The 24,495-nt window shown below is 30.7% G+C and overlaps 1 protein-coding gene across 1 annotated transcript; it reads right to left on the reverse strand.

Annotated features, from left to right (window-relative positions):
* Positions 1-731: 731 nt before the first annotated feature.
* LOC108752084 lies at positions 732-7,241 on the reverse strand. The gene is made up of 4 exons (XM_018492701.1): positions 7,238-7,241; positions 4,937-5,058; positions 928-1,216; positions 732-793 (listed from the first exon to the last, which is right to left on the reverse strand). Exons 1-4 carry the CDS (start codon positions 7,239-7,241, stop codon positions 732-734), a joined length of 477 nt encoding a protein of 158 aa, XP_018348203.1.
* Positions 7,242-24,495: the final 17,254 nt, after the last annotated feature.

Here is a 24,495-nt window from a genome sequence, read left to right on the forward strand (position 1 = left end):
ATCAAAAAGATATACTATCTAGTGATGAAATACAATAGTTACAAAAAATGCCCTATTTGAAATTATACTTTTTCTTTTAAAAATATATATATTTTAATTGATTTTATTTATAGAAGTATGTCCCATACACAGCACAGATTATTTCAGTAATACTACACTAACTTTGCAAATGTTACTACGTAGCAATGTTACTACAAGTTGTTTCTGTGCTAAATGGTATCTTGATTCAAATTGTGACATCGTTCGATATAAGTAATAGAATGTTTGAATTGAGACTGTTTTAACCTTAAATTTATTTCAAATTTAGAGACATAACATTTTTTTTCAGATCTTAGTAAATTGTTTTTAAAGTGAGGCTAGAGTGTCACAACTCTTTTGTAAGAAATGAAATTTACATTATATTAAGACTTGCAGTGTTCGAATTTTGAAAACTTATAGCATGGAATTTTAAAGAATATATTTAAAAGATATATCATAATGGAAAGTACAACACGGAAAGAAAATAAAGTTATAGATATTAATTAGCCTTTATTATTAATTGAAACGTTGTTTCAATCCAGAATTTAAAAAATGCACTACAGAAAAGTTGTTAATTTTAAGATGCGTAACTTTTCTGTCAATGCCGAGAAATGATAAACGATCAAAATTTAGTTAGTTGTAATCATCTTGTCACATCATTGCTTTCAAAATCTGAATTCATATGCTAAAATAAAGGCAATAATCATCCATGGTTAAAACGTGTTTGATACCGCGGCTAAAGACAATGCGGAAAGTTTGCAAATATCGCATGAATCTAAATTCAGAATTGCATTTAAGGATTTATAACTACAAGTCAAAGCGCATCAAACATAAGATTTCTTTTCTCCCGGATCAGAACGCGACGTGAATATATATGCGACACAACAAAGGATAAGATATAACACTTACCATGTATGTCGAGACAACCGAGCTCAGATATCATCGGGCTAGTGTTAATCTGGCACATGTAACAATCTCTGTCGGTTTCCTTCAGTTGGCGAATGTGCAGACGCCACGTACCGTCGACGATTTCCTCCGTAGCTTGGCTACTTCCGGTCACTCCTGAAGCACCGCCGGATGCACCGGCGGACCCAGAGCTTGCCCCACTTTCATAGGTAACCGTGATACGTGCATTATGCGTCACGATTCTAGTGTGAATCGACAGAATAGTCTGGTCTGAGGTGCGCAGCCAGCCAACCTGAAAAGCCCCGCAACGCGATGCAATGCAAATTAGTCATTTCGTCAAATGATATATCGATCAAATGTGATTGATGATACTTCTTCATACTCTGGGATGACACTCTTTTTCCCAGAAGCCAACGTAAAGAAAAGGAACTATGAGGACTAGAAATTAGTTGCAAAGTAATTACTAAAAAGTATAAATTAAATCGAGTAGAATAATTCAGTGTGTAATAAATGTATTTGAAGGAAAGAAAGAAAAAAAGGATTGCGTAAAGTAAAAATAAAACAATATTATGACAATTAGCTTTATTTTGAACATTGAAATAATATTTATATACTTATTTGAGATTTAAAATGTATGCGATGAGAGAGAGATTCGTATAGAGTAGGTAGTCTAACAGTGAACCAGTAGTACACTATAAACCATTGCGATATTTTGTAAATGTGATGTTACCAGATTGTGCTGTTATCATGCAGCGATTCACATTTATATCCCTCCTCGGTCCAGAGAATCCAGTCGACTGGCAGATTACGCTAAGAACGGCCATGTAATATCATTTTAAGAATTTTGGGTTGCAAAGTAAATTTTTTTTGTAAGTTTTACGCATTTTTTATATTTTTGTTGTTATACCTATCATTTTTTTCATTGTGCATTAGTTTCGTGTGCACATTTGGCTTTATAATTCTGTAAGCAACTTTTTTCTGTTATATTATTTTACCACATTATTTTGGAGATTACCGTCGAGATTAGATGGTCTCTACAATGAATCCACAATGAATCATTTTGATGTAGTGAACAATGAATCATCATTATAGACCATAACCTTTTTTACGATAACCTTCAAAATAATAATTCATTGTGATAATTATTTAGAGTACGGCCTCTTCCCTCACCTAAAATCTTAATAAAAATATACTCATTCGACGCGTTTTTACTCAAAACAAAAGAATCTGGTCGCGGCGGTCGGCCTCGTGAATTCTTATCATCTTATAATTATTTATTTTCTAAATAAACATTTTAAAATATAGTAAAACTAAAATAATTCCAAAACAATTTGCAGTATGAAATATGTAGTTTATTATTAAAAGTAACATAGTTTATTGTGTACATACTCCTTGTACACCACTTCTCGTTTTTGAAATAATCGAAATTGTAGCTAAATTTCAAAAATAATTTAAGCGTTATTGTTTACAGTATGTAGTCAATTAAATTTATAAACTATATGCCAAAACTCAGATTTTCAACGCAATAATTGAGAGATATAAGTTTCTGAAATTTACATGGCTCATTGTTGGATCACTTACTCTACGCTGATATTTATGCTATAGCAATAAGTTTTAATTTAATTAACAATAGCAGAAATAATGTGGATAAAATATAGTACAGTACAACGTAATGGCTAACACTAACGATTTAAGAAACATTCACAGACTTCTGAATGATTACAGAGATATATTTCTAAATATAGACTGGTATTGATATTCCAGTATGAATATAAACCGATACTCTGAACAAAAAAGAATTGAAACACAAAAGAAAATAACATTATATAAGTGATTCTCAGACAATTGATAGGGAGTGTATAAGATGGCGTAAAATGATTATGTACTATATGGTATAATAGTAAGTTTGCGAATAGCAAGAAATTTGATAGTAAATACTAGTCTTAACTTAGACTTAGCACAGAGGCCATTCGGCTTATCTTAATTTAGTCCCATCCGTTTGGAATAACCGTTTCCTCTTAAATGGTACATTACAAATAATGCTTTACGGATAGAAATTACCTGATGACATTCGCTCCATTAAACATGCACAGAGAAAAATATTTTGTGTTAAAACCGGTCCTTGTTAAAATTTTTCTGTTAAATTGTTAACATATTCGAGTATTATTTTAATATAATCCGATTGCGTTATTTCTTGTTATATTGATATTCAACATTTCTTATTGTTAAAATAACATAATTTATAAGTTAAATAATTAGTATAAAAATAATGTATTTTAAAACGTAAATTCTAAAATAAATTAATAAAATGTTTAAATTTAACACATATATTTATTATATATGTTAATTTTATTAAAATGTGTTAATTTAACATATCATTCATTTGTACAATACATAATTCATAAATTGTCATTTTTTAGTTGTTTGCAAAAGAAGTACAAAATTTAAAGTAAAAAAGAAAGAATAATACATTTTAAAAGAACATTTATTCTTCTGCAATCAATTGCTGTATCAGAACTGCATTTCAAATAGTCCATACTACTCGATCAAAGTTCGGGAAGACATTATTAGCGCTATTTGTGTCATTCTATTCTTGTTTTATGTCTAATAAACAATAATGACAAAATGACAGATGAAGCGCTAATAGCGTTTGCTCAAACGTATAAGAGATTTAAAAATCTCCCCTACTAAAAAAAATTATGTCACAGTTGCACGATTATGTAATTAAAACATATAAATCATTTAACGGATTGTACCAAATATCGGTATGTGATTTTTTTGTAATTACATATTTCGGAAAGTCATATAATATATTTTTTTTTCTAATTTTATTATTCAATTCTTTAACATTTGATAACAATAAAATCACATAATAGGTGAAATTTTTAATATTATGTCATTTTTCACATTACATCATTTGAAAAAATCACTTACTGATTTGAAACAATCTGTTACGTGATTTACATGTTTTAATTACATGATTTCATTATGTAACATTGAGACATAATTTTTTTCGGTCGACTCTAATTTGCTTTCCCTCCTCCTAAATAAAATTCCTACGTCCATGTATCTTATGTTGAATTAACACAAAAGTTTGAATAGATCATTTGGAACATGTAAAATGTGTTAAATTTAATAAAAATTTTACAATTGTGATGTATCTTTTATTATTTATTAATTGTGTATCTTCTAATATTATGTTGTTTACTTTTTTGAAATATTTTGAAATATTGTATATTCTGCTGTTGAAATTTAATACTAAATGTATAGTTTGATGTTATCAAAGAGCGAATGACTTCGGCAAATTAGTGGATTACGATGGAAGAAAGAGTGATTCTGTCTCACTAGACAAGAAAAAAACGATTCTTTTGTTACTTTGTCTTTTTTGTAACAGGCTTCGAGATGTCTTCCGCCAGCGAAGTCAATTTAATTCGATCTAACCACGATTTGTTTTACTCCTCTTATGCGTATTGGCTTTATTTTATATTACTTCTGATGGCAAAGAGTAACATGATATAAAGATTAAGCTAACATTGGAAGAACAAAAAGGGAAGTTACTTTTATGGCAAATTCTTCACTCGCGGCAATTTAATTTCGTCGCGTAACATATCCTTGGCGAATGCTATGTAATCTTATGTTTACGATATCAGGTTGCTCGATATTTGTTACGTTGCATTCTATCATCGGTTTTCGCACATTCTCCCTCTCTCTCGTCATGACAAATCCAAACTGTTACGTCAAAAACTGATTCGTTTAACTTTTTCTTAAATTCAAGTTCTCATGTTGCGGGATCCATCCGTAAACCACGAGACCAGAATTTGCAGTGCCATGCGAGAAGCTACGAAAGAATCAAACGATCATAAAAGTTATTCTTCGGTATTCTAAATGCGACTAATCGGCGAGTTTAAAATACCATTACAGGATAAGTACGAATGCGTGCCATCAAATGCGTGCGAATTTAATCCGTATATCTCATTTGTGTATTTAAGTTCCTCATTCCCGGCATCATTACCTTATATTTGCGAATGCTTATGTTGCGTACGCTGCAAGAGAAGACGACCTCGCGGCCAATCGCGGCGGTCTGATTTCCAACTGGTGCTACGAAAATCGGGCCCGTGGCACTGTTTGTCGAATCTGAAACATTTATTTTCACCGATTTAATCTCGTATAATTTAATGAGGAAGAACTAGATCATTTTGCCATAAGATCTTACTCAGTAAGTGACATTTGCATTTAAGAAACTCCTATTTCCAAATATTTCTATTCCACACATATAATTATACATACAGGATTTCTCAGAAATAAGGTAGGAGCCGCATTGAGGGCGTAGAATTCGCGCGACGCGGCTTCACCATACATTAACTCATATGTTTCCTTTGTTAATTAAAAAATTACAGCGAATATCTCAAAATGGTATGAGACTTTTTTGTTCCCCTTGACCCATTCTATTCCTCCAATGCGGCTCCTACCTTATTTCTGAGACACCTTGTAATTATCGAGATTACTTTCCCATTCAATCGATAATGAGTAATAATTTAATGTCATCGTCTATTTTAAGATCTCACTCACCGGTGCAAAAAAGATTAATGGAAAAATATTAGAGTAGAAATTTTATCGTTACTCTATTCATTACGGGCGACAGTGAAATTTCCTTTGAAAATATTTCGACGGGTCGTGCCGTCGAGGCAGGGCCAACTTGCCGATTAGCCATGTGTGACCAGCGTTGTCATGAAAAATTTAAAGATATCTCAGTATTTTTCCTCCAGCCTCACATTCATGACCTTTTTTTGCGCCCAAAGCAAAAGTAAATTCCCCTTTGAATAACCGACTATTATCAGCTGAACATAATGATCTTTCTAATAATAAACTAGTTTGGCCATTGCAAATTCTGTAAAGAATCATGCCCACTAGGCACTAAGAAATCCCTACTTTATTACATCTCTCCCTCTATCCGAAACAATTTTCGAAATCCTTGAATATACGAATAATAAATTATTGGATGTGCAATAATTTATTATTTTTTTACAACAATTCGTTAAAAGGTTAAATAATAAAATACATGAAGAAAAATGGACCAATCACAGACGAATCTACGCGTTAATTCTGATTAAAGGGCTTCTAGTCCTATCCTTATTTTAATGTCTAATGAAAAATAAATACGAGTATGTAGTGACTCGATAGCGCTAACAGCGCGCTCCCCGAACGCCTCAACCGACTCTACAAAAAACCATAGACTGCTAGTGATCTTCTATATTCGCGGAGAAAAATACAAACTATGTTACAAAGAAAAGAAGAATTGTATAAAATAAATAACAATAAATAAAAGGCAAAGAGTCAACACATTTCTTTAAAAAAAGTCATCTAATTAAAAGAATAAATTACAAATAAAGAAAAATAAAATTGAAGAAAATATATAATGAAAAATAAAAAATAAATAAAAAGTAGTTTAAATACAAATTTCAAGTTTCGACTACCGGATTGAGCCCTGTTCAGACATTAAACATATCGAAAAAAATAGTACAAAATAATTATCGCAAATGTTCGCATATTCATTATATTCGCAATTCGGGTGAGTCTTGATGTAGAACTCGACATTATTTACGTACGATTGAACAGTCAAAAGTGTATCATATCTCTTGGAAAAGTTCTAGTTGATAAAAAAAGATAAAAAGACTTCTTACGAAAAAATAAACGCAAATAAATTAACATAACGGAATTCTAATAAGAAATAAAAACTCACCAAAAAACATATGTAAATTATTCAAACAAGTGTGTCCATATAAGTATAAAAAATAGCCATTAGAATATATAAAGACAAGTGGAACGCAGACGTGAAAGACGGATATTGTGTATTGATTATTGTGTACGCTCGCTGATACGGATCAACACGGACTGAGAGAAGAGAGAGACCGTTAGTATCAAAAAGTTAAATTTTATTTACAATAGGTATATATGCCTTATGAAGACCTTCCGTGTCAGTTTGTAAATTCAAGCTGTTTTTCTGCTTCTTAATATTGAGCATCTCGGAAATTAAGCGTTTCATATAGCAAGGCTCTTCATCTAAACCTTTTAACCTTATTCCATTGGAAATCATGATCATACTGTAGTCTGTGCTTCGTTATGACAGAACGGACAGAAGTGTTATCTAATCAACAAGTGTTGTCTAATATCATTACGATGTTCTGTAATTCTGGTTTTTAATTGTCTACCCGTCTGTCCAACATACGACGCATCACAATTATTACACGATATCTTATAGACTACATTGCTCTTAAATGTGGGGACAAATATCCATCTGTACTTTAATATTTACCCATTTTATTAGGATTATGGAAAGATACCCTGATGTCGTTTTTATTGTATCGCTTAAATTTGTTTAAAAAAAAGAATTGTATAAATAATTTATCGCACTCGGTTTGCTCAGTAATTAAAATTTTTTAATAAAAGTTACAAAAAGATTTAACTATTGTATATTTGCTCAACAGTTATTTAAAAAAATTGTTCATGTGTGGAATTTCATACGAAAAATTCTGACGTGTGGACTTCATACACTCTCCGCAAAAGTTGGCGTCCATGCGCCGAGGGCACAAATAATGAGTAAGTGCCTATTTTAAAGTTTCTTAAGCACTATTGCAGAGGGTAGCTAATTATCGTTGTTTATTCACACGCCTGTGTTGGTGAATTACAACACCCTTAAACAGATAGTGTCAAGTGGTCCGAAGTTACGACAAACTTGGGATCGAAGCTCTGAGGAACTTTAGGAGCAACTTTGTACGTGAAAATTTTTGTGTCTGATAAGCGCGCGGTTCAATCTTTTTATTTTACAATGCCGTCTACGTGACACGGAACGAATACTTAATAAATCCTAAATATTCGCGTCTTTTATACACACGGGTGCAAGAGAAATAAATATCTGTCCTTCAACAAAGTATTACAATCGTACTATATCATCTCATGTCACTAACGAGCGAAATGTAACGTTATAACTTGGAATTAAAGAGAAAGAAAAGATGAAGAAAGGCAAATACTACTCAAATTTAAGCCATCGCGAACACTCGCCTTTATTCTGCATACTTGTTTTATCAATGGATTTATTCTTCTGCACAATTTTTCTCTTTTTTTGTCTCTCTCTCTCTCTCTCTCTCTCTCTCTCTCTCTATCTCTTTGTTTTTCCGCATTTGCACCGCGACTTCCACTCAACCAGCAGACATTATATCCGACATAAGTAATATCGATCCAAATTGCCTTTATAGATTTAACGTTTCTGACACTACTGAACAAATCACTAGGGAAATGAAACGAGCTACCAGATTAGAAAGATATGGAAAAAACTATTAGAATGCTAATAGTAACTATTCAATGACAATAGTTATAAACATTCAACACTACTGCATTGAGTACTGTAACACTAGTAATAAATAGTTTCCACTACACAATTATAAACTACTGATGAATGTGAACATTTAGAATGTAATAGTAAGAACTACTGGAATAATCACTAGTGATTATTGTGAAAAAAACTGCTAGTTTATAGTAGTGCACAGTAGTGATACCACTGACATTTAATAATGTTACTATTGATATCAGTAGTATCACTACTGATACGTAATAATGTCATTATTGAATCAGTAGTGTTATTACTGCAGTAGTATATGATGACATATGATGTAACATAGAGCTATTTTCATTGTAATATTTGTATAAAAAATTTATCAGAGTAAAATTAATATATCGTTAGAGCAATTAGTATTATTTTAGCTTATAGAAATAATATTTTATAGTATTATTATAAACAAGTTATTATTATAGGTATATCTTCTCTAGGTAATTTGTACATTACAATTATTATTTAACATTAATTATTTTTTCTATATGTGTTTCGTTTCTTTCAGCTATGTTACAATTGTTCAGTTAGTATTATAGGTGTTCGTGGTTCTTCAAAGATGCATTACGATCGCAGAAGTCAAGCATGCTAAGTGAAGGTACATATTCGGATGGGTAACCGCATGGCAACATAAAATTAGTTCTCGAATTCATAAAGAAAACTTTTTTTTTATTATAATTTTGTCATATATCCTTTAAAATATGATGATGATCAATAATACTTATTTTTGCAATGAAACTTCAGTGAAATTTTAACGAAATTTTTTCCATCACTATTACATTATTACACTACTAGCGAATTTACTATTGCACTATTTTCTTTAGTAGTGACAGTAGTTTCTATCCGTAAAGGTAGCTATAGCATCCTTGTTATCGTAAAAAGAGAGAAAAGAAAGATGACCATTATAACGGTGTAGAAACTCACACTCTTTTGTACTGAGTGAACGACCCGAATTCTCGAAAGGATATGGATAGATGAGCCAAGGAGAATGTAGGGAAAGAGGAAAAACACTTTGAACTTTTGCCGTTTGCGTTATCTTAAAATATCTTTGCGTGTTCTATAACACAGCAATGGATTCAATTTCGGCTATTGTAAAAAATGGTGTTATATAGTAATATTTTACATCGGAAATATATTTCTCTTAGAGCAAATATATTTAATAAGGCTTCGAGAAAAATATAATAACAGAACATATAGTACAATCGTGTACGTGAATCGAAGGAGAGGAAAGGAGAACGTTGTAGAAGGAATGTAAAACATGAAAAACATGTAAAGTAATAAACATATATAGATAAAAGTATTTAATAAGTAGTTAATATATAAATAATACATCCAAAGAAATGAGCAAAATTAAGGTGTACGTTTAAAAATAATTTATTATAATAAAAATGTTAAGAAAGACGGGGTATTTTGTCTTAAGTGTAATCGGGGCACCTTGAGACGCGGAACACTATGAGACGCTTTCTGATTTAAATAAATATGCGTAATAGGAGAGATTAATATTTTTCAAGAGGGCACTGGTATTCCATTGTTATCTGCTCGTTTCTACAGCTAACATCAATGATTATTTTCATTGATGTTGCCTGTAGTAACAAGCGTTTAAAAATTATTTTGTCTAAAATCAAAGAACGACATTTTCTGTGTGTTCTTTATGTGTTTCCTGTTGTTTACATATAGTATGTATAGTTAATTGTGCTGCAAAGAAAATTAATCTTATACAGTATAGTCGAACCTCCGTAAAATTAATCTCCGGTTTGTTTTAATTTCCGTAAAAGTCGTATTTTAAACCTTCTATATACGAGTAATAATCGAGCACATATGCTATAATCGAGTCAAATTAGACTTTTTAGAAGAAATAATTTATATAGTTTTGATATTTTGTAAATAAATTCTCAAAAAAATTAGAAATAAGAAATTAAAAAGTTTTCACCTTAATTGTGAATGGAACATTCAACCTCTTTTTGGGCGAAAAACTATCCCCAGAGCAGACTCATTTGGAGTTTTCCTCATTTATCTTCTAAACCGTTACTATGATGTGAAAATATTATAAGACAAAAAAATTTGTCATAAAATTCTGCATAAAAAATGTCTTACGCATCATGAAGCTAATCTCTCACAGAATTCTTGTAATTAGTGTTCAAAGTTACCAGAACTGAATCGCGCAAATGAAGAAATCGTTTTATCACGCCTTTTCGTCGCAAATATTATAATTATTATTACGTAGTAAATAATTAATATATATATATAATACTATTCCTTTAATGTATTATTTACTATATCAAATTTTATCTCTGGAGCAGCTACTTTGGTCTCTAGAATTTTGGTACAATACAAGTAGGAGGAGCAGGTATATGTATTATATATTGTTGACAACAAAGTGCATCGATTATTTTAATAAGGGACGTTGAGTCGTGAGAGACAGCTGTGAGTGCTTTTAGAGCAATAAGAATAAAATTTTTGACTAAGTGTGAATTTTCTGATAATGGAGGTTATAGGTGATTGTTTCATATGTGAGAAGCTGGTGAGATTGTGCGTGTAAAGAAAGGCACAAACAATTTAATAGCCATAAACAAAGCTCGGAAAGATGACAAATACGGGCAACTCCTTAAAATAACGGCCGTGATTATTCATAAAATATGCCGACGCGAATATATCAAAGAATAAAATATTCGTAAGTTTTTAGAGCAAGCAGCAGGAAGCCGTAAAAATGAATTGTACTTGAGATCACTTGCGCAATTTGATTTTAAAAGTAATTGCTTCTTGTGTGGAAAAACATACAACATTGCTGCAAAAAAAAAATATTCATAAACGTGAGCAATGTGTCTCTGTGAAGTTAGCATCTCAACTTTAAAAAAATGGAAATTTTAATAACGATACTGCTTGCACCCGCAATAGTTCTATAGTTCCTGATAGGTTTTATAAATAGTTTGGTTGATTTAGGCTAAAAATTTTTAAAAATAAAATTATGCTTATGTGCTAACTTGGCGTGGCACCGCAAGATTTGAGAAAGTCAATTTTTTTTACGGAATCTTATACTCGAAGAGTTCTACAGTTCCTGATCGATTACGTATATAACAATAGTTCCGGCCATTAAATATTTTTAAATGAATTTTTAAAATAAGAGCTGGCACCTCAAGTTTAAAAATAATTAATTTTTTTGCGCCATTTAAAGTTGTATTTAAAGTTATACAGTTCCTGACAAATTTTAGTGATTGCCAGCCATTTTAATATGTTTAAACAATTTTTTAATCCTTGCGCACGTCAAGAGTAAAATATCTCTAAGTAGCCAGTATTAGCTGACTTTTCGGCTTTTTCCGACAGTACTACAATAGTTCTAAAGACTTATGCAGATTTTGACCGGAGTACTCGTCGTTTAATATATTTAAATAATTTTTCAATCCTTACGCTGGCACCGTCAAGAGTAAAGTACCTCTAAACAGCCAGTACTGACTTTTCGGCTTTTTCCGACAGTAGTTCCGACAGTAGTTCCTAGTGTTAGACTACAATAGTTTCGAAAATTTTTGTAGGTTTCGATAGCAGTAATCTACGTTAAATGTGTTCAAACCCTTCTCTATTGAATGATTCGAGCAAAATCATCTCAATAAATCTCAAAAGTATTAGGCTGAAACAAAAATATTATGAATATAAAAAGTTATAATTTTTTAAGCAAAAAAATTTGTTTCCATAACATTATCACGTTTAATATTCTTTTTAAATGTTAAAATTAAATTTTATTACAACGTCATTGCTCCTTTTTCTTAAAGGTTGAAATTAAATAGTAATTTTTGAAGTTGAACTAATACTTGATTTGGTAACATTTCAAATATGAAAGATAAATAATAAAAAGCATGCAGCCACAACAATAGATGTAAACAAGTCATGTATTAAAAATTCCAAATAAATAAGTAAACGTTTCGGTCAAGATTTGACCATCATCAGTACATAAAAAGACAAAATTGAAAGTCTTATAAACTAAAACGCAGGTCGGATGTTAAATTAAAAATTACATAAAGAAATTGATAGGCAAAGGTACATGCCATTACAATCGCAATGATCGCATTTAAAAGTTAAAATAATTTCTTCTTGCCCTATGACCTATCATCAAATGACCTATCATCATTGTCACAAGTAATTTTTATTATCTTACAAAAAAATTTTTTACATATTTCGGGTTGTACTGAAGAGCTTTTGTGCCATAAGATACGTGAACTTGGAAATTCCGTATCTTTACACGAAGGTTCTCATGGTTTCTTAAGAAAAAAATATAAATAGTAATAGATTGTTTATTAGAAGATTGTAATAGCTTTCCTGACTTTTTTTTTCATACTGTTTTTCAAATCATAAGCAAGAAGAAATTATTTTAACTTTTAAGTGCGATCATTGCGATTGTAAAGGCCTGTACCTTTGCTTATTAATTTCTTTATGTAATTTTTAATTTAACATCCGACCTGCGTTTTAGTTTGTAAGACTTTCAATTTTGTCATCTTTTTATTTACTGATGATGGTAAATGAATTTTAAATACATGACTTATTTACATCTATTATTGTGGCTGTATGCTTTTTATTATTTATCTTTTGTAATTGTTTTAGCCACTTTCAAATAATTTTAATTTTATTTCAAATATGGTTCGTGTATCATTTTAAACCAGAGTAATTATCGTGTGTCTTTTTTGAAGTGTGACCATGAAGTGTTAAACAATTTTTTATTCTGTGTGTGCTGTTATCGCATCACAAGGATAAAGTATCTCACATATCAAGTCGGCCAGTACCGGCTATTTAGAGATACTTTACTCTTGACGTGCGGTGCTAGCGCAAAGATTAAAAAATTGTTTAAACAAATTAAACAACGAGTACTCCGGTCGAAATCTGCATAAGTCTTTAGAACTATTGTAGTACTGTCAGAAAAAGCCGAAAAGTCAGCCAGTACTGGCTGTTTAGAGGTACTTTACTCTTGATGTGCGCAAGGATTAAAAAATTGTTTAAACATATAAACATATTAAAATGGCCGGTAATGTTACTAAAACTTGTCAGGAACTGTGTAACTTTTTAAATACAAAAAAATGGCGCAAAAAAATTAATTATTTTTAAACTTGAGGTTCCAGCTCTTATTTTAAAAATTTATTTAAAAATATTTAATGGCCGGAACTATTGTTATAATCGATCAGGAACTGTAGAATTCTTCGAGTACTATAAGAGTCTGTTAAAAAATTGACTTTTCGAATCTTATGGTGCCACACGAAGTTAGCACCGCATATTTTTATTTTAAAAAATTTTTAGTCTAAATCAATAGAACTACATATTTATAAAATCTATCAGGAACTATAGAACTATTGCGGGTGCAAGCAGTACTATTATTTATTAAAATTTCCGATTTTTAAAGTTGAGGTGTTAACTTCACAGAGATAGCCAATGTTCGAAGTTCATTCACTTATGGTAAAGGATAGAGTATTACAGAGATATGCCACAAGAAAGGATGAATGAAGTGAAGAAATTTCCAAACGTAAAAGTGGTGTTATTTGTTTAGTCGCAAACAAAGCACGTTACCATAAAGCGTGTTACTCCAAATTTATGTCGGACGAACCATCAAGCTAAAAACGGTGACGACCACAAGATGAGGATCTTGCATCAGCATTTGAAAAATTATGTGAATACATAGACAATTCTGAATCGCCAATTCACAATGCAGGAGTTAATGCGCAAACTTGAAGAGAATATGATGATGAAGTAGTGTTTGCGACAATGCGTAAAAAACCAATGATCGTGTGCTTTTGAGGTTCTGGAAACTTATTAATAGTTGATACACAAAAAAGATGAAGAATAAAAAAGCGGAACGTATGAGAATTGTGGACGCAGCGGCTACGATTATTCGCAAAGATATTCGAACTACTATCTACAATTCAAGTGAGTATCCAGATTTAATGAATTTTACAGACCATTTAATTTCGGAAACATCAAGCGCTCTTCTCTACACTATTATCGTGAAGAATATGAAAACAGGATCAAAAAGAATTAAAAAAATGTACAGCCATTATTCACGCGATAATATCTGCCATTAGACCTTGTTAATTTGTATCTCCCATATCAATTATATATCTCTAACTGCAATGGGCAAGGTTGTCTAAATTCAGCGATTAAAAAAGAATTATTCGAGAAAGATAAATTAGAAGATTAAAGAATATATATTAAAATAGAATAGGATTAAAAAGGATGATTACTTAAAAAAAAAACGTGTCGATAGAGCTTTACCTCAGAGGTGTGAAAACGAACTCTAATTATGAAATGCACGTTTGCGAAGAAAGCGCAAAAAATCGATAAAGAACATAAAAACAAAAATTGTGGAACATATATTTTATTAAAAAAATTTTGCTCTACAATTTTTGTTCTTATCATTTCTTGTGCAGAAGCAATCATTTCGGAGATATTTGCGACGAAAAGGCATGCTAAAGCGATTTTTTTATTTGCGCGATTTAGTTCTCGTAACTTTGAACTCTAATTGCAAGAATTGTATGAGAATTAGTTTTTTTTTAAGCATAAGACCTTTTTTATGCAGAATTTTATGTTAAATTTTATTTATTCTATAATATTTTTACATCCGATTAACGGTTTAGAAGATAAAGGAAAAAAATTCCAAAAGAGTCTGCTCCAGGGGTAGTTTTTTTGCCCAAAAAGGGGTTCCATCTACGATTACGGTGGGAACTTTGTAGTTTTTTATTTCTAATCCTTTTGAGAATTTATTTACAAAATATCAAAACTATATAAATTATTTCTTCTATTTGTCCATTTTTGATTTAATTTCACTCGACTACAAGCGCATGCGCATTTGTTTACGGAGGTCGATCCGACAAGTTATTTTTATAAAGGTTTGACTATAATTTATTTTTCATTCGCTATTGAGGATGATCAGTTGAGATTAAAAAATGGCTAAGAATTTGAAGTGCTCACTTTGGACATTGTGAGGCATTTATTTCCGGGGCACTATAAAACATTTTAAAGGCTGTTTTACAGTGGTTCGTTTAATTTTTAACTTTATTTTCGATTAACTTTAAGTACCTTTTTATATAATATTATGGATTAAATTTTACAGTGTTAGGCATAAACAAATATTTATAATAGAAAATTTATATTTTAAGCATCAGAAATAGAAAGCCTTTGTAGTAGCAGCATTCTTTGGAGAAAAAAGATCAAGCTCTATTTACAGAATAAAAAAAATTATCGAGAAGTTTGACAGTGATGGTAATGGAGAAATTTCTTATTTAAAAAGAATTGAGATTTAAATAAATTCCTTTTACCATCCAAACCTGAGTTATATTTGGTTAATATTAAAAATATCATAGCTATCTTGCTTAATCCGACGTTTCCAAGCAGCAGGCATTGTACCGTTTTAATATAAATCTGTCTCTGCTTCGCCTGAGCAAAAAAATTACGACTTTAACGTGTAAAAGTTACCAAAGAAAATTTAATTGCTTTATTCTTTATAAAAAAATGTTTAAATTATGTTTACGTTAAATTTTATAATATTTTAATATTATACAATATAAATATTTGATATAGACTATATTAATAAACTATTAATTGAAGCAAAAAACACGTGTTTGTTCTCCAACATTTTATAACTTATCAATTCTTGAAATGTCTCACTGCCCCTATATAGGACACTGTGAGACGAATATAGAAAAACTCCCGACATTTTATTTTTTTTTCTTATAGAAAAGATAATAAAAATTACCAACACGGACGTAAAATAGTTAATCATACGAGTATTCAACAAATGCAAGTCAATTATATATATTATATATCCTTTACTGAAGATATACAAGTAAAAAGAAGAAAAAGTATCTCACAATGCAGTGCCTTTATCTTACTTATTATTAGTCTTTTTGACATAAATAATATTAATAAATACATAAGGTTAATCGTACTCTTTAAGTAAATATAAAATATATTTATAAAAAGAAGTGATTATACTAAAAACAAATATACTATTACTCAATATTTAACAAACATAATGTCGAGAGATTTTTAGTGATAGTCGGTAATCATCGACATATTTATGTTTTGTTTCTTCAAACGGACATGGATATATCACTACTGCGGCGAATTTGAAAATTAAAGTATACCCTTATCTTGTCCGCATTCGAGACAATTAATGGCGTTCTTTACATTTTTATTGCGCCTAAATTTTGCGACTTCGCACTACACGGTTGTGACGTAGCCACATAGAGCTTCTAAATATGAAGCAAATTTTCAGTAATCTCTCCCCCTTTACGCATTTAGCGAAATTCACATAAATCTATGGAAATGAAATCGTTTATCATGCGTCTATCTCATTAACAGCATTAACTTTTGATAGCTCTGCATCCGCGCGGTGAAAATGCGATGACTGTCGAATAATAACAGACTCATCTTCGCTACATCACCACTCTTTTCACTAACGTCGATAAGCAAGAGAGAAAATAATCAATCATCCTCGACATTTTGCAATTCTCCGGCGTTTCTCCCTCTCCTCCCTTTCTTCTCTACTTTTCGTTTCCCTTCTTACATCATTTCTTACCTCGAGTATCTCAAAATGGAGTCATGGCAGGGAATCAATACGGTCGACGCGTAACGCAATCATTTTCTCCCCTCAAACGAACACCGATGGAGAAGTCGATGGAAATCAAATTCCAGGCACGTAGGTATCTCGATAAATACATATTGATACGAGAAGATTAAGAAGGGAATACGAGTCTGTATGAGATTTTTGACATGTTCTCTTTCTATGCACATAGCGCGCGATGGCCGGTTCTTTGTGTACAGCAAAAGGTACTTTCGGAAATCTCTTGTTTCCTATTACGATCGATTTGTTTGCTTCGCGACCCTGTACATTCCTCCGAAAATCACGAGCTTATAAATCTGGAATGTATCATAAGAGTGTCTTCAGAGAAACAAGGAACATGAAGTACAAATGCTGTCTAATAGTCATCGAGTATGAAAAAAAATTCAGGGGAATTAGACCAAAATATAACAAATACTGCAAAAAAATTAGCAGCTAGCTAAATTTTTGCATGGATGTTTATTTCATTGCTTTAAGCAATGTCAAAAGTCCCCATTGATTTAACCCCTTCTTAAAATTTTATAGAGGGTTAAAGTTAAAAAAAAAACAGTTTTCGCAAATACTTCAAAATCTATCGGTTTTATGGCATTATGATATTTGTAGATTAGGAAATTCTCTGCAAAAAAGGTCATATGTTTTTTGATATGTAAGAACAACCGTTTCCGTGTACTACAGCTTCGAAGGTTGAAGAGTCATGCTCCTGAAAGATAATGCACTCCTTTCTACACCATCTCAAAGGTAGAGTAGACACGTTTGTTTTATACGTAGTCAAACATCGAGGCCATAGTACACGGAAACGGTTGTTCCTACAAAAAAAACCTATAAGTAACCTTTTTCGTAGACAATTTCCTAACCTACAAAAATAATAATAATTATTAAAAAATCTTGAAGATAAGAGGGCTTATTTGAGCCAAAACGTTGGATGTCATACACATAAACAATTTATATAACGTTAAAAAATAAAATTACATACAATATTACAATGAAACATAAATATATGTTGTTTTGATCTTTACTTTGATCATCCTCAGAATTAAAAATTTTTTTGATAGTCACGTCATATAAAATCGGTTGAAACGATGATCTTCTTCTTATATTATTTAAATAAATATGCATTTAATAAAATTTATTTACTCGATTGCAATACACAATCGTGCGAAATATGTAGACGTGAGAAAATGCAAAGCCATGTACTGTCCGACAATATTTCCAAATATGTGTCTAATGATATATTGCATCTTCACGTTCAATACACAATATCAATTTCCATGGATTTCAATTCAGCAATTAAAATAACAAAATATTAAACTATTAAAATTTAGAAACTTTTCTCTTCTAAAGTCAATAGTGATATTATTTTTTTTATTTTTTCGGCTTTTGTATAACGCATTTCGCAAGGAACTTTAATCAATAAAGGGTATAGCAGGATAAGGAGGTGATTTCAGGCCCCAGCACGTAATCGATTATTACAGAGGACAAAATTAACACACTGATGAAAGAATATTTTGTGCAAAGTTTCATCCCAAAAAAGCCACACCGTTTCGAGATATCGAACGAAATGTGATTTTTCATTAGTATTTTTTTTCTCCGTTAAATCTAAACGGATCTTTACAAAAAAAATCATTGATATAAAGGGTATCAAAAAGATTAGAGTAAGAATTTTTTTGTCACTCTTGGTTCAAAATTGTTTTTTAAAAAATTCAAGAATTTTTGAAATTGCATTTTTTATATGATATGAATGTTTTACCACTTTTAAAATAATTCAGCAGCTAAATCTTATCAATAAGGAAAATTAAAAACCGTTGAAACCGTAAAATTAAAATCGTTTTTTCGCCATTTTCCTTTTTTGCCAGTTAAAAACGGTTTTAATTTTTTTTTGGTATGTTCCACCAAATCTAAAAATCTGAAAAAAATCACGAATATAATTTAGTTAACTGCTAATTTTTTCACAGATAAATTATAATTGCTCTAGACTAAAATACGACGTTTTCTCAGAATACTTTTGATATGCATCGATCAGGTTGTATTGTAAACTCGTTTGCTAAAAAGAATGAGTTATTTTTGGGTTTTGGGCTTCTTGCATCTAGTAACGAAACTTGGTTAAAATGAAAGTTGGTTAAAATTTTGTTAGAGGAAAATATTTTTATAAATATAATCTTTTAAGTCTCCATTAAATACCGTTCCGAGATATCTGTACCCTTTAATACATAAAATATATTTAACACAAAATATAAAATATCTCGTAATATTCATGTGATTTACTAATTGTATCTTAGCACTTTTATGCACAGAATAATGAGATTAATCAATTAATTGATGTAAAGAAAACACGTTTTATTAGTTGGTTGTTTTCTCAGGCAAATTGCTGATTCTTGACGCAGATCTTTTCTTAGTAACAAATATCAGATATATTCAGTGATCTATCATTCCTCTATTGATTAGAATATAATTTATTACTAGACGGAAGGAGCTCAAAATGGGCAAGATTTTTTTGTCGCGTATATTTGAAACATAAATGATAATAATTAAATAAATAGTTAAAGAATAAAAGGAGATTCTAAATAAAAAAAATATACGTTTATACAGGGTGAGCCATTAGAATCCGGACAAAATTAAATTTGAAGTTTCCACTATTAGAATTTACCTATAGCTGCTACTTTGCATTGAAGTAGGCAGATGCGTAAATAGAAATATTCCTAATTTCAAAGTAGTCAAGTCGGTTATACTCGTAAATATCATAAACAAATGGTAGTGATCACTGAAAGTTTGTGCGCCAGAAAGATACCAAGAAAAATAATAACGTTTTTCAGATATCCGAAATTAACGGCTTATGATGTTGCAAAGAGATGTGCGGCTTCAAAGGAATTCAAGGAAAGTTCCCCGGCAAGGAAGAAACACGCGTGGCTCCGGAACTTGTCCAAAGAGTCCAAGAGCTTATTTTGGAAGACCTAGGGACTTCGATTAGGAAATTGGCGGCCGTTTTGAAAGAGAGTATTCAAACATCCGTTGACGGATTGTTGAAAAAATTTGAGATATATTTAAGAACGTATGATGTATACCTCAAATCTTCTTATACTACAATCCGACGTAGCAGCTACAGGTGAATTCTAATATGGCGGGAATTTCAAATTTAATTTTATCCGATTCTAATGGTTTACCGTGTATACTATAAACTGTTGGAAGAAATACATATAATTCAACATGTGTAACAAAAGTTATTATTAAGCGTCTCACAATGATCTCCGAGCTCTAACAAAAGACGTAAGAACTATAAATCTTTCACTCGTATATTCGATATATGTATAGGTACATACATATATGTACGTTTATGTTCAAGTACATATATAAACTTCTCATGAAACTTCAGACACCTTAGAAATATTCCAATTTCCAAGTACACAAGCAGGCAGACGGCTCTCAATATGAAATTCTCTTAAACGAGATCGGCAAGAGAATCCTTTTCTAACGGATGTATAGGTACGCAACACACGCATAAACACAAAAATATATACGTACGTATGTAGCCAATTTTTACTTTCGCTCCTATATGTTATGTGCATAAGCATATATAGGATAGTCTGTTATTAGTGATAAGTGATACAGTCGGATAAGAGAAGAATATGTATGAAAAAATGAACAGAAAGAAGCGTATATAAATTATTTTATACAAAGTTACATTTTTGAGAAAAATGAATTGGAAAATAGAAACAACAATAAAATTCTTCCTTTAATTTTGATTTTTGACAACATTGTAAGGCAAATCGATAAACACCATTCAACAGCAGATAAAAATATATTTTATTTAGAAATAAGAGTTAATCTTGGCATTCTATAAATAACAAAGTAATTGATAATTTCAATGATTTGTTTATTTTCTACATTGGATATTGAATTTTGTATTTATATCTGATGGCCGCGCTCTTGTCAAATGTTGTTTACTCGTATCACAATATAATTAAAAATTATTCAAGTTTTAAAAAAGTAATTGAAAATATTAGTTCCCCAATTTTTATAATACATTTCTTAAAAAAATTAAAGGGCTTGATATAAAAACTGGTCAATTCCACTTTTATGACAAAAATGATTTAATGTACAATACCAAACATTTCACATCTTTTGATATAACAAACAACTCCGAAAAAAGTGATTATTACATATTTTAACAATTTTTATAAAATATTTCATATTTGGCAAAGCAATTTTTTGTTAATACTGTAGTAAATTAAAGAAAATAGAATCAATTAGTTTTTGTACTGATCCCTTTATTTGTATTTTACATTTTTAATATTTCGTGTAAAATTATATCACGTAAGTTATTAATAAAATGGTCCATTGTATACATAAGGCACTTTGTATATATATAAAGCACCAAATTGTGTGAATTGATAAGTGCTTGCGTATGTAAATTTAAATAGATAAAAAATTAGATTCTTAGTATTATTAGATAAGATTAAGAAAAATAAGAAAAGGAGAAAAGCAATAAAATTGACCATCTAATTCTCTGTACTGTAATTGTTTCATCTTTTGTAGTACGTAAATGAAGTGTGTTAATGTTAACGTAATTTATTTATTCACCTAAATAGAAGCGTAAGTCACTTCGCAAATTATCTGGATATGATCAATTTCGTGATGTGCAACTACAACTGGCGAGAGTATCCGTGAGAGATGATACTAACAATTGATAAGCATACTGCTAATTCCTAAATAACCTGATATCGATGTACAAGCGATATATAAGCGGATTGGAGCGCGCGCGAGAACAGTTCGGTAGAACTTGGATGGGATTTCCGATTATTATTCCAATTTCCGAATAACTCACTCTTCGGTGACTCTGTTCAGGGATTAGATTCATCTCTTGAAAGATATTATCTTCGGTGTTTCTTGCCAATAAAAGATATTTTTATGGGAAATTTTTACTTAAAAAAATTATATCTTAATAATAGCTTCTCGATATTTTATGGTTTTTAGATGAAGCCAACACAGTACTGTCGCATCAAGCAATTCTTACTACTACATCGAAAAATCTCTGTCGTTTTCATAAATCCAGCTACAATTTTAATGCAGACAATGACAAGCAAGCAACTTTATTTACTATCTCAGTATTTGAAATACGTTTGCGGCATAAAAAAACAAATATGCATTATATTTTAACGGAATCCTGCGACTCGGTAAGAAAATTCAAAACTAATCGCACGCTTCTTCGCACTCGAAAGGACGCATCAGTTTCGATATCGTGTACTACATATATATGGCATTATATGTACGCGAAGCATTGAATAGCTTGACTGCGTTCGCAACAGGTTCCCTCCTCGACATTCCAATAAGGTTTTCTTGATTTTCGCGGGACAAGCCAACTTGTCATAAAACCGTCACAAAGTACGAGTATAATAATTAAATCTTCCTATAGGTAATAGTTCGAATCCATTTACAAATTGATATAGAGTAATCTCTAATTATCAATACAATTGAGGATGTAATGATTTTGTATATGAAGAAATAAGTTCCAAAATTTTTGTAACAGAGTTTTGTTTTCGAAAAAAATCTCTTTTGAAAAATCGGATGAAAATAACGTCTTTTGTTATATTTTGGATAATTTCAAATTATTTTGCGACACAAATCATCCGATTTAAAAGAAAGGAATTATCAGAAAATATATTTCAAATATATTTCTTCTCTCTCTCTCTCTCTCTCTCTCTCTCTCTTTCATTTGAAAAATAGAAAATAATTAAACAATATGATTGGAAATGAGACCGTTTATATTAAAACTTGAAATACGAAGCGCCTTACCGGTCTGAGTGTTAAGATGTTGAACTACTATATAATACGTATACACTCATTTAAATTGAATTAATTTTCAGAAATAATAATTGTGCGCTGATAGATTATCGGACATTTACACAATCAATCTGAAACAAATAATCCCCCAAAAATTTCCCAAATCTTAAAAAACTGTAATAAACTTATTGCGAAAAATATTGCCTCGGCCGGGAGTCGAATCCGGACCTCTTGGATTCCGTGCGAGCGTCCTAAGCTTTCGGTAGTCTAAACCACGCACATTCCATTATCGTTATGTGGATGATATTGTTTTTGCGGCTCCGAATAATATCTTATTAGTACTATTTTGGATTCCTTTAATTCTTACCATGAACGTATCAATTTTACGATTATGGTGATGATAGAGGCATAAATTTTTTGGATGTCAAACTCTTGACTGAGAATGGAAGAGTTATTTTTGACATTTACAAAAAACCTACAAATTCCGGAAGATATCTTAATTTTTTTTCCAATCATCCTATAGAACACGAAAAGGGTGTTGTAATTGATTTGTTGGATAGAATTTTATTCCTTTCCCATCCTAAATTTCACAATATTAATATCAGTTCTTTAATCATAACTCTCCAACGGAACGGATACCCATTAAAATTTTTACAACTATTAACAATAGAATAAAAACTTTGTCATTAAAAAAGAATTTTGAATTTATTAAAGAACGGAATGTCAATTCCAACGTGGATTCTTCTATCGTTAATAAAAAATTTTTTACCATTCTTTACCTTAAAAAAACTTCTGAAAAATTCAAATTTGTTATAAATAAATTTGATTTTGATTTACAATAGTATATAAACCAATGAATAGCATGAGCACGTTCATGAAAACTGGCAAGAACAAGATTAAAAAAGAAGAGCATTCTAATGTTGTCTACCAAGTTAATTGTAAGGATTGTAATCATTCTTATGTGGGTCAGATTAAAAGGAAGTTGAAGACGCGACTTAAAGAATGATTTAAATAAACACATGAAAGATTTAAATAAACCTACGAATTCCTTGTTGGTTATTTCATGTCATAGACTGGACAATGATCATGATATTGATTGGAAAAATTCCAGAATACTAGATTCAGAATGTTCTTATTATAAAAGATTAGTTTCGGAAATGATACATATCAAACGGCAAAAAAATGAATAAACAGAGTGATACCGAACGTTTTCCCGAAATTTATCTCTCACTCATTAGAAATAGTTTCTCTCCTCACTCTTAATAATTCTCCTTTCTTGTTTCGTTTCCTTTTCTTTCCTCTCATAATATGTATAAATAGACTCCAGTTTGGACGGTTTTTGTCATTGTCACAAGTAATTTTTATTATCTTACAAAAAAATGTTTTACATATTCCGGGTTGTACTGAAGAGCTTTTGTGCCATAAAATACTGCTGGTCGATTTGTCGCGACACGTAAGGGCCTTAGCAGAAAGTTGACTTATATGCCCGTATTCATAATCAGGCCTTATATTTAAGGCTTCTTTAAATTTATCTTTAGATGCTCTACGAATCATTTTATTGGTTACTGAGCATCTAAAGATAAATTTAAAGAAGCCTTAAATATAAGGTCTGACTACGAATATGGACAATAATCTCAAAACAGTGCCTTATGATTTAAGTCTTTTGTCTTTAGTAACGCACAAAAACTATTTTATGACTTATATCTTAAAGGTATAAATACGAAGCGCCTTCAAAACATAAGTCATAAGACAATTCTTGTGTGTTACTAAAAACATAACTTATACAGCACAAAAAGATTGAAAAATGATTGCAGATATA

The sequence above is a fragment of the Trachymyrmex septentrionalis genome, unplaced genomic scaffold (assembly GCF_001594115.1).
Source record: "Trachymyrmex septentrionalis isolate Tsep2-gDNA-1 unplaced genomic scaffold, Tsep1.0 scaffold535, whole genome shotgun sequence".
Classification (NCBI taxonomy): domain Eukaryota; kingdom Metazoa; phylum Arthropoda; class Insecta; order Hymenoptera; family Formicidae; genus Trachymyrmex; species Trachymyrmex septentrionalis.

Coding starts and splice junctions, on each gene's coding strand:
- LOC108752084 (XM_018492701.1), bottom strand. Junction 1,217..4,936: donor TAAGCATTCGCAAATATAAG/GTAATGATGCCG, acceptor GGGGCTTTTCAG/GTTGGCTGGCTGCGCACCTC. Junction 794..927: donor CGGTTGTCTCGACATACATG/GTAAGTGTTATA, acceptor TTCTGAATTTAG/ATTCATGCGATATTTGCAAA.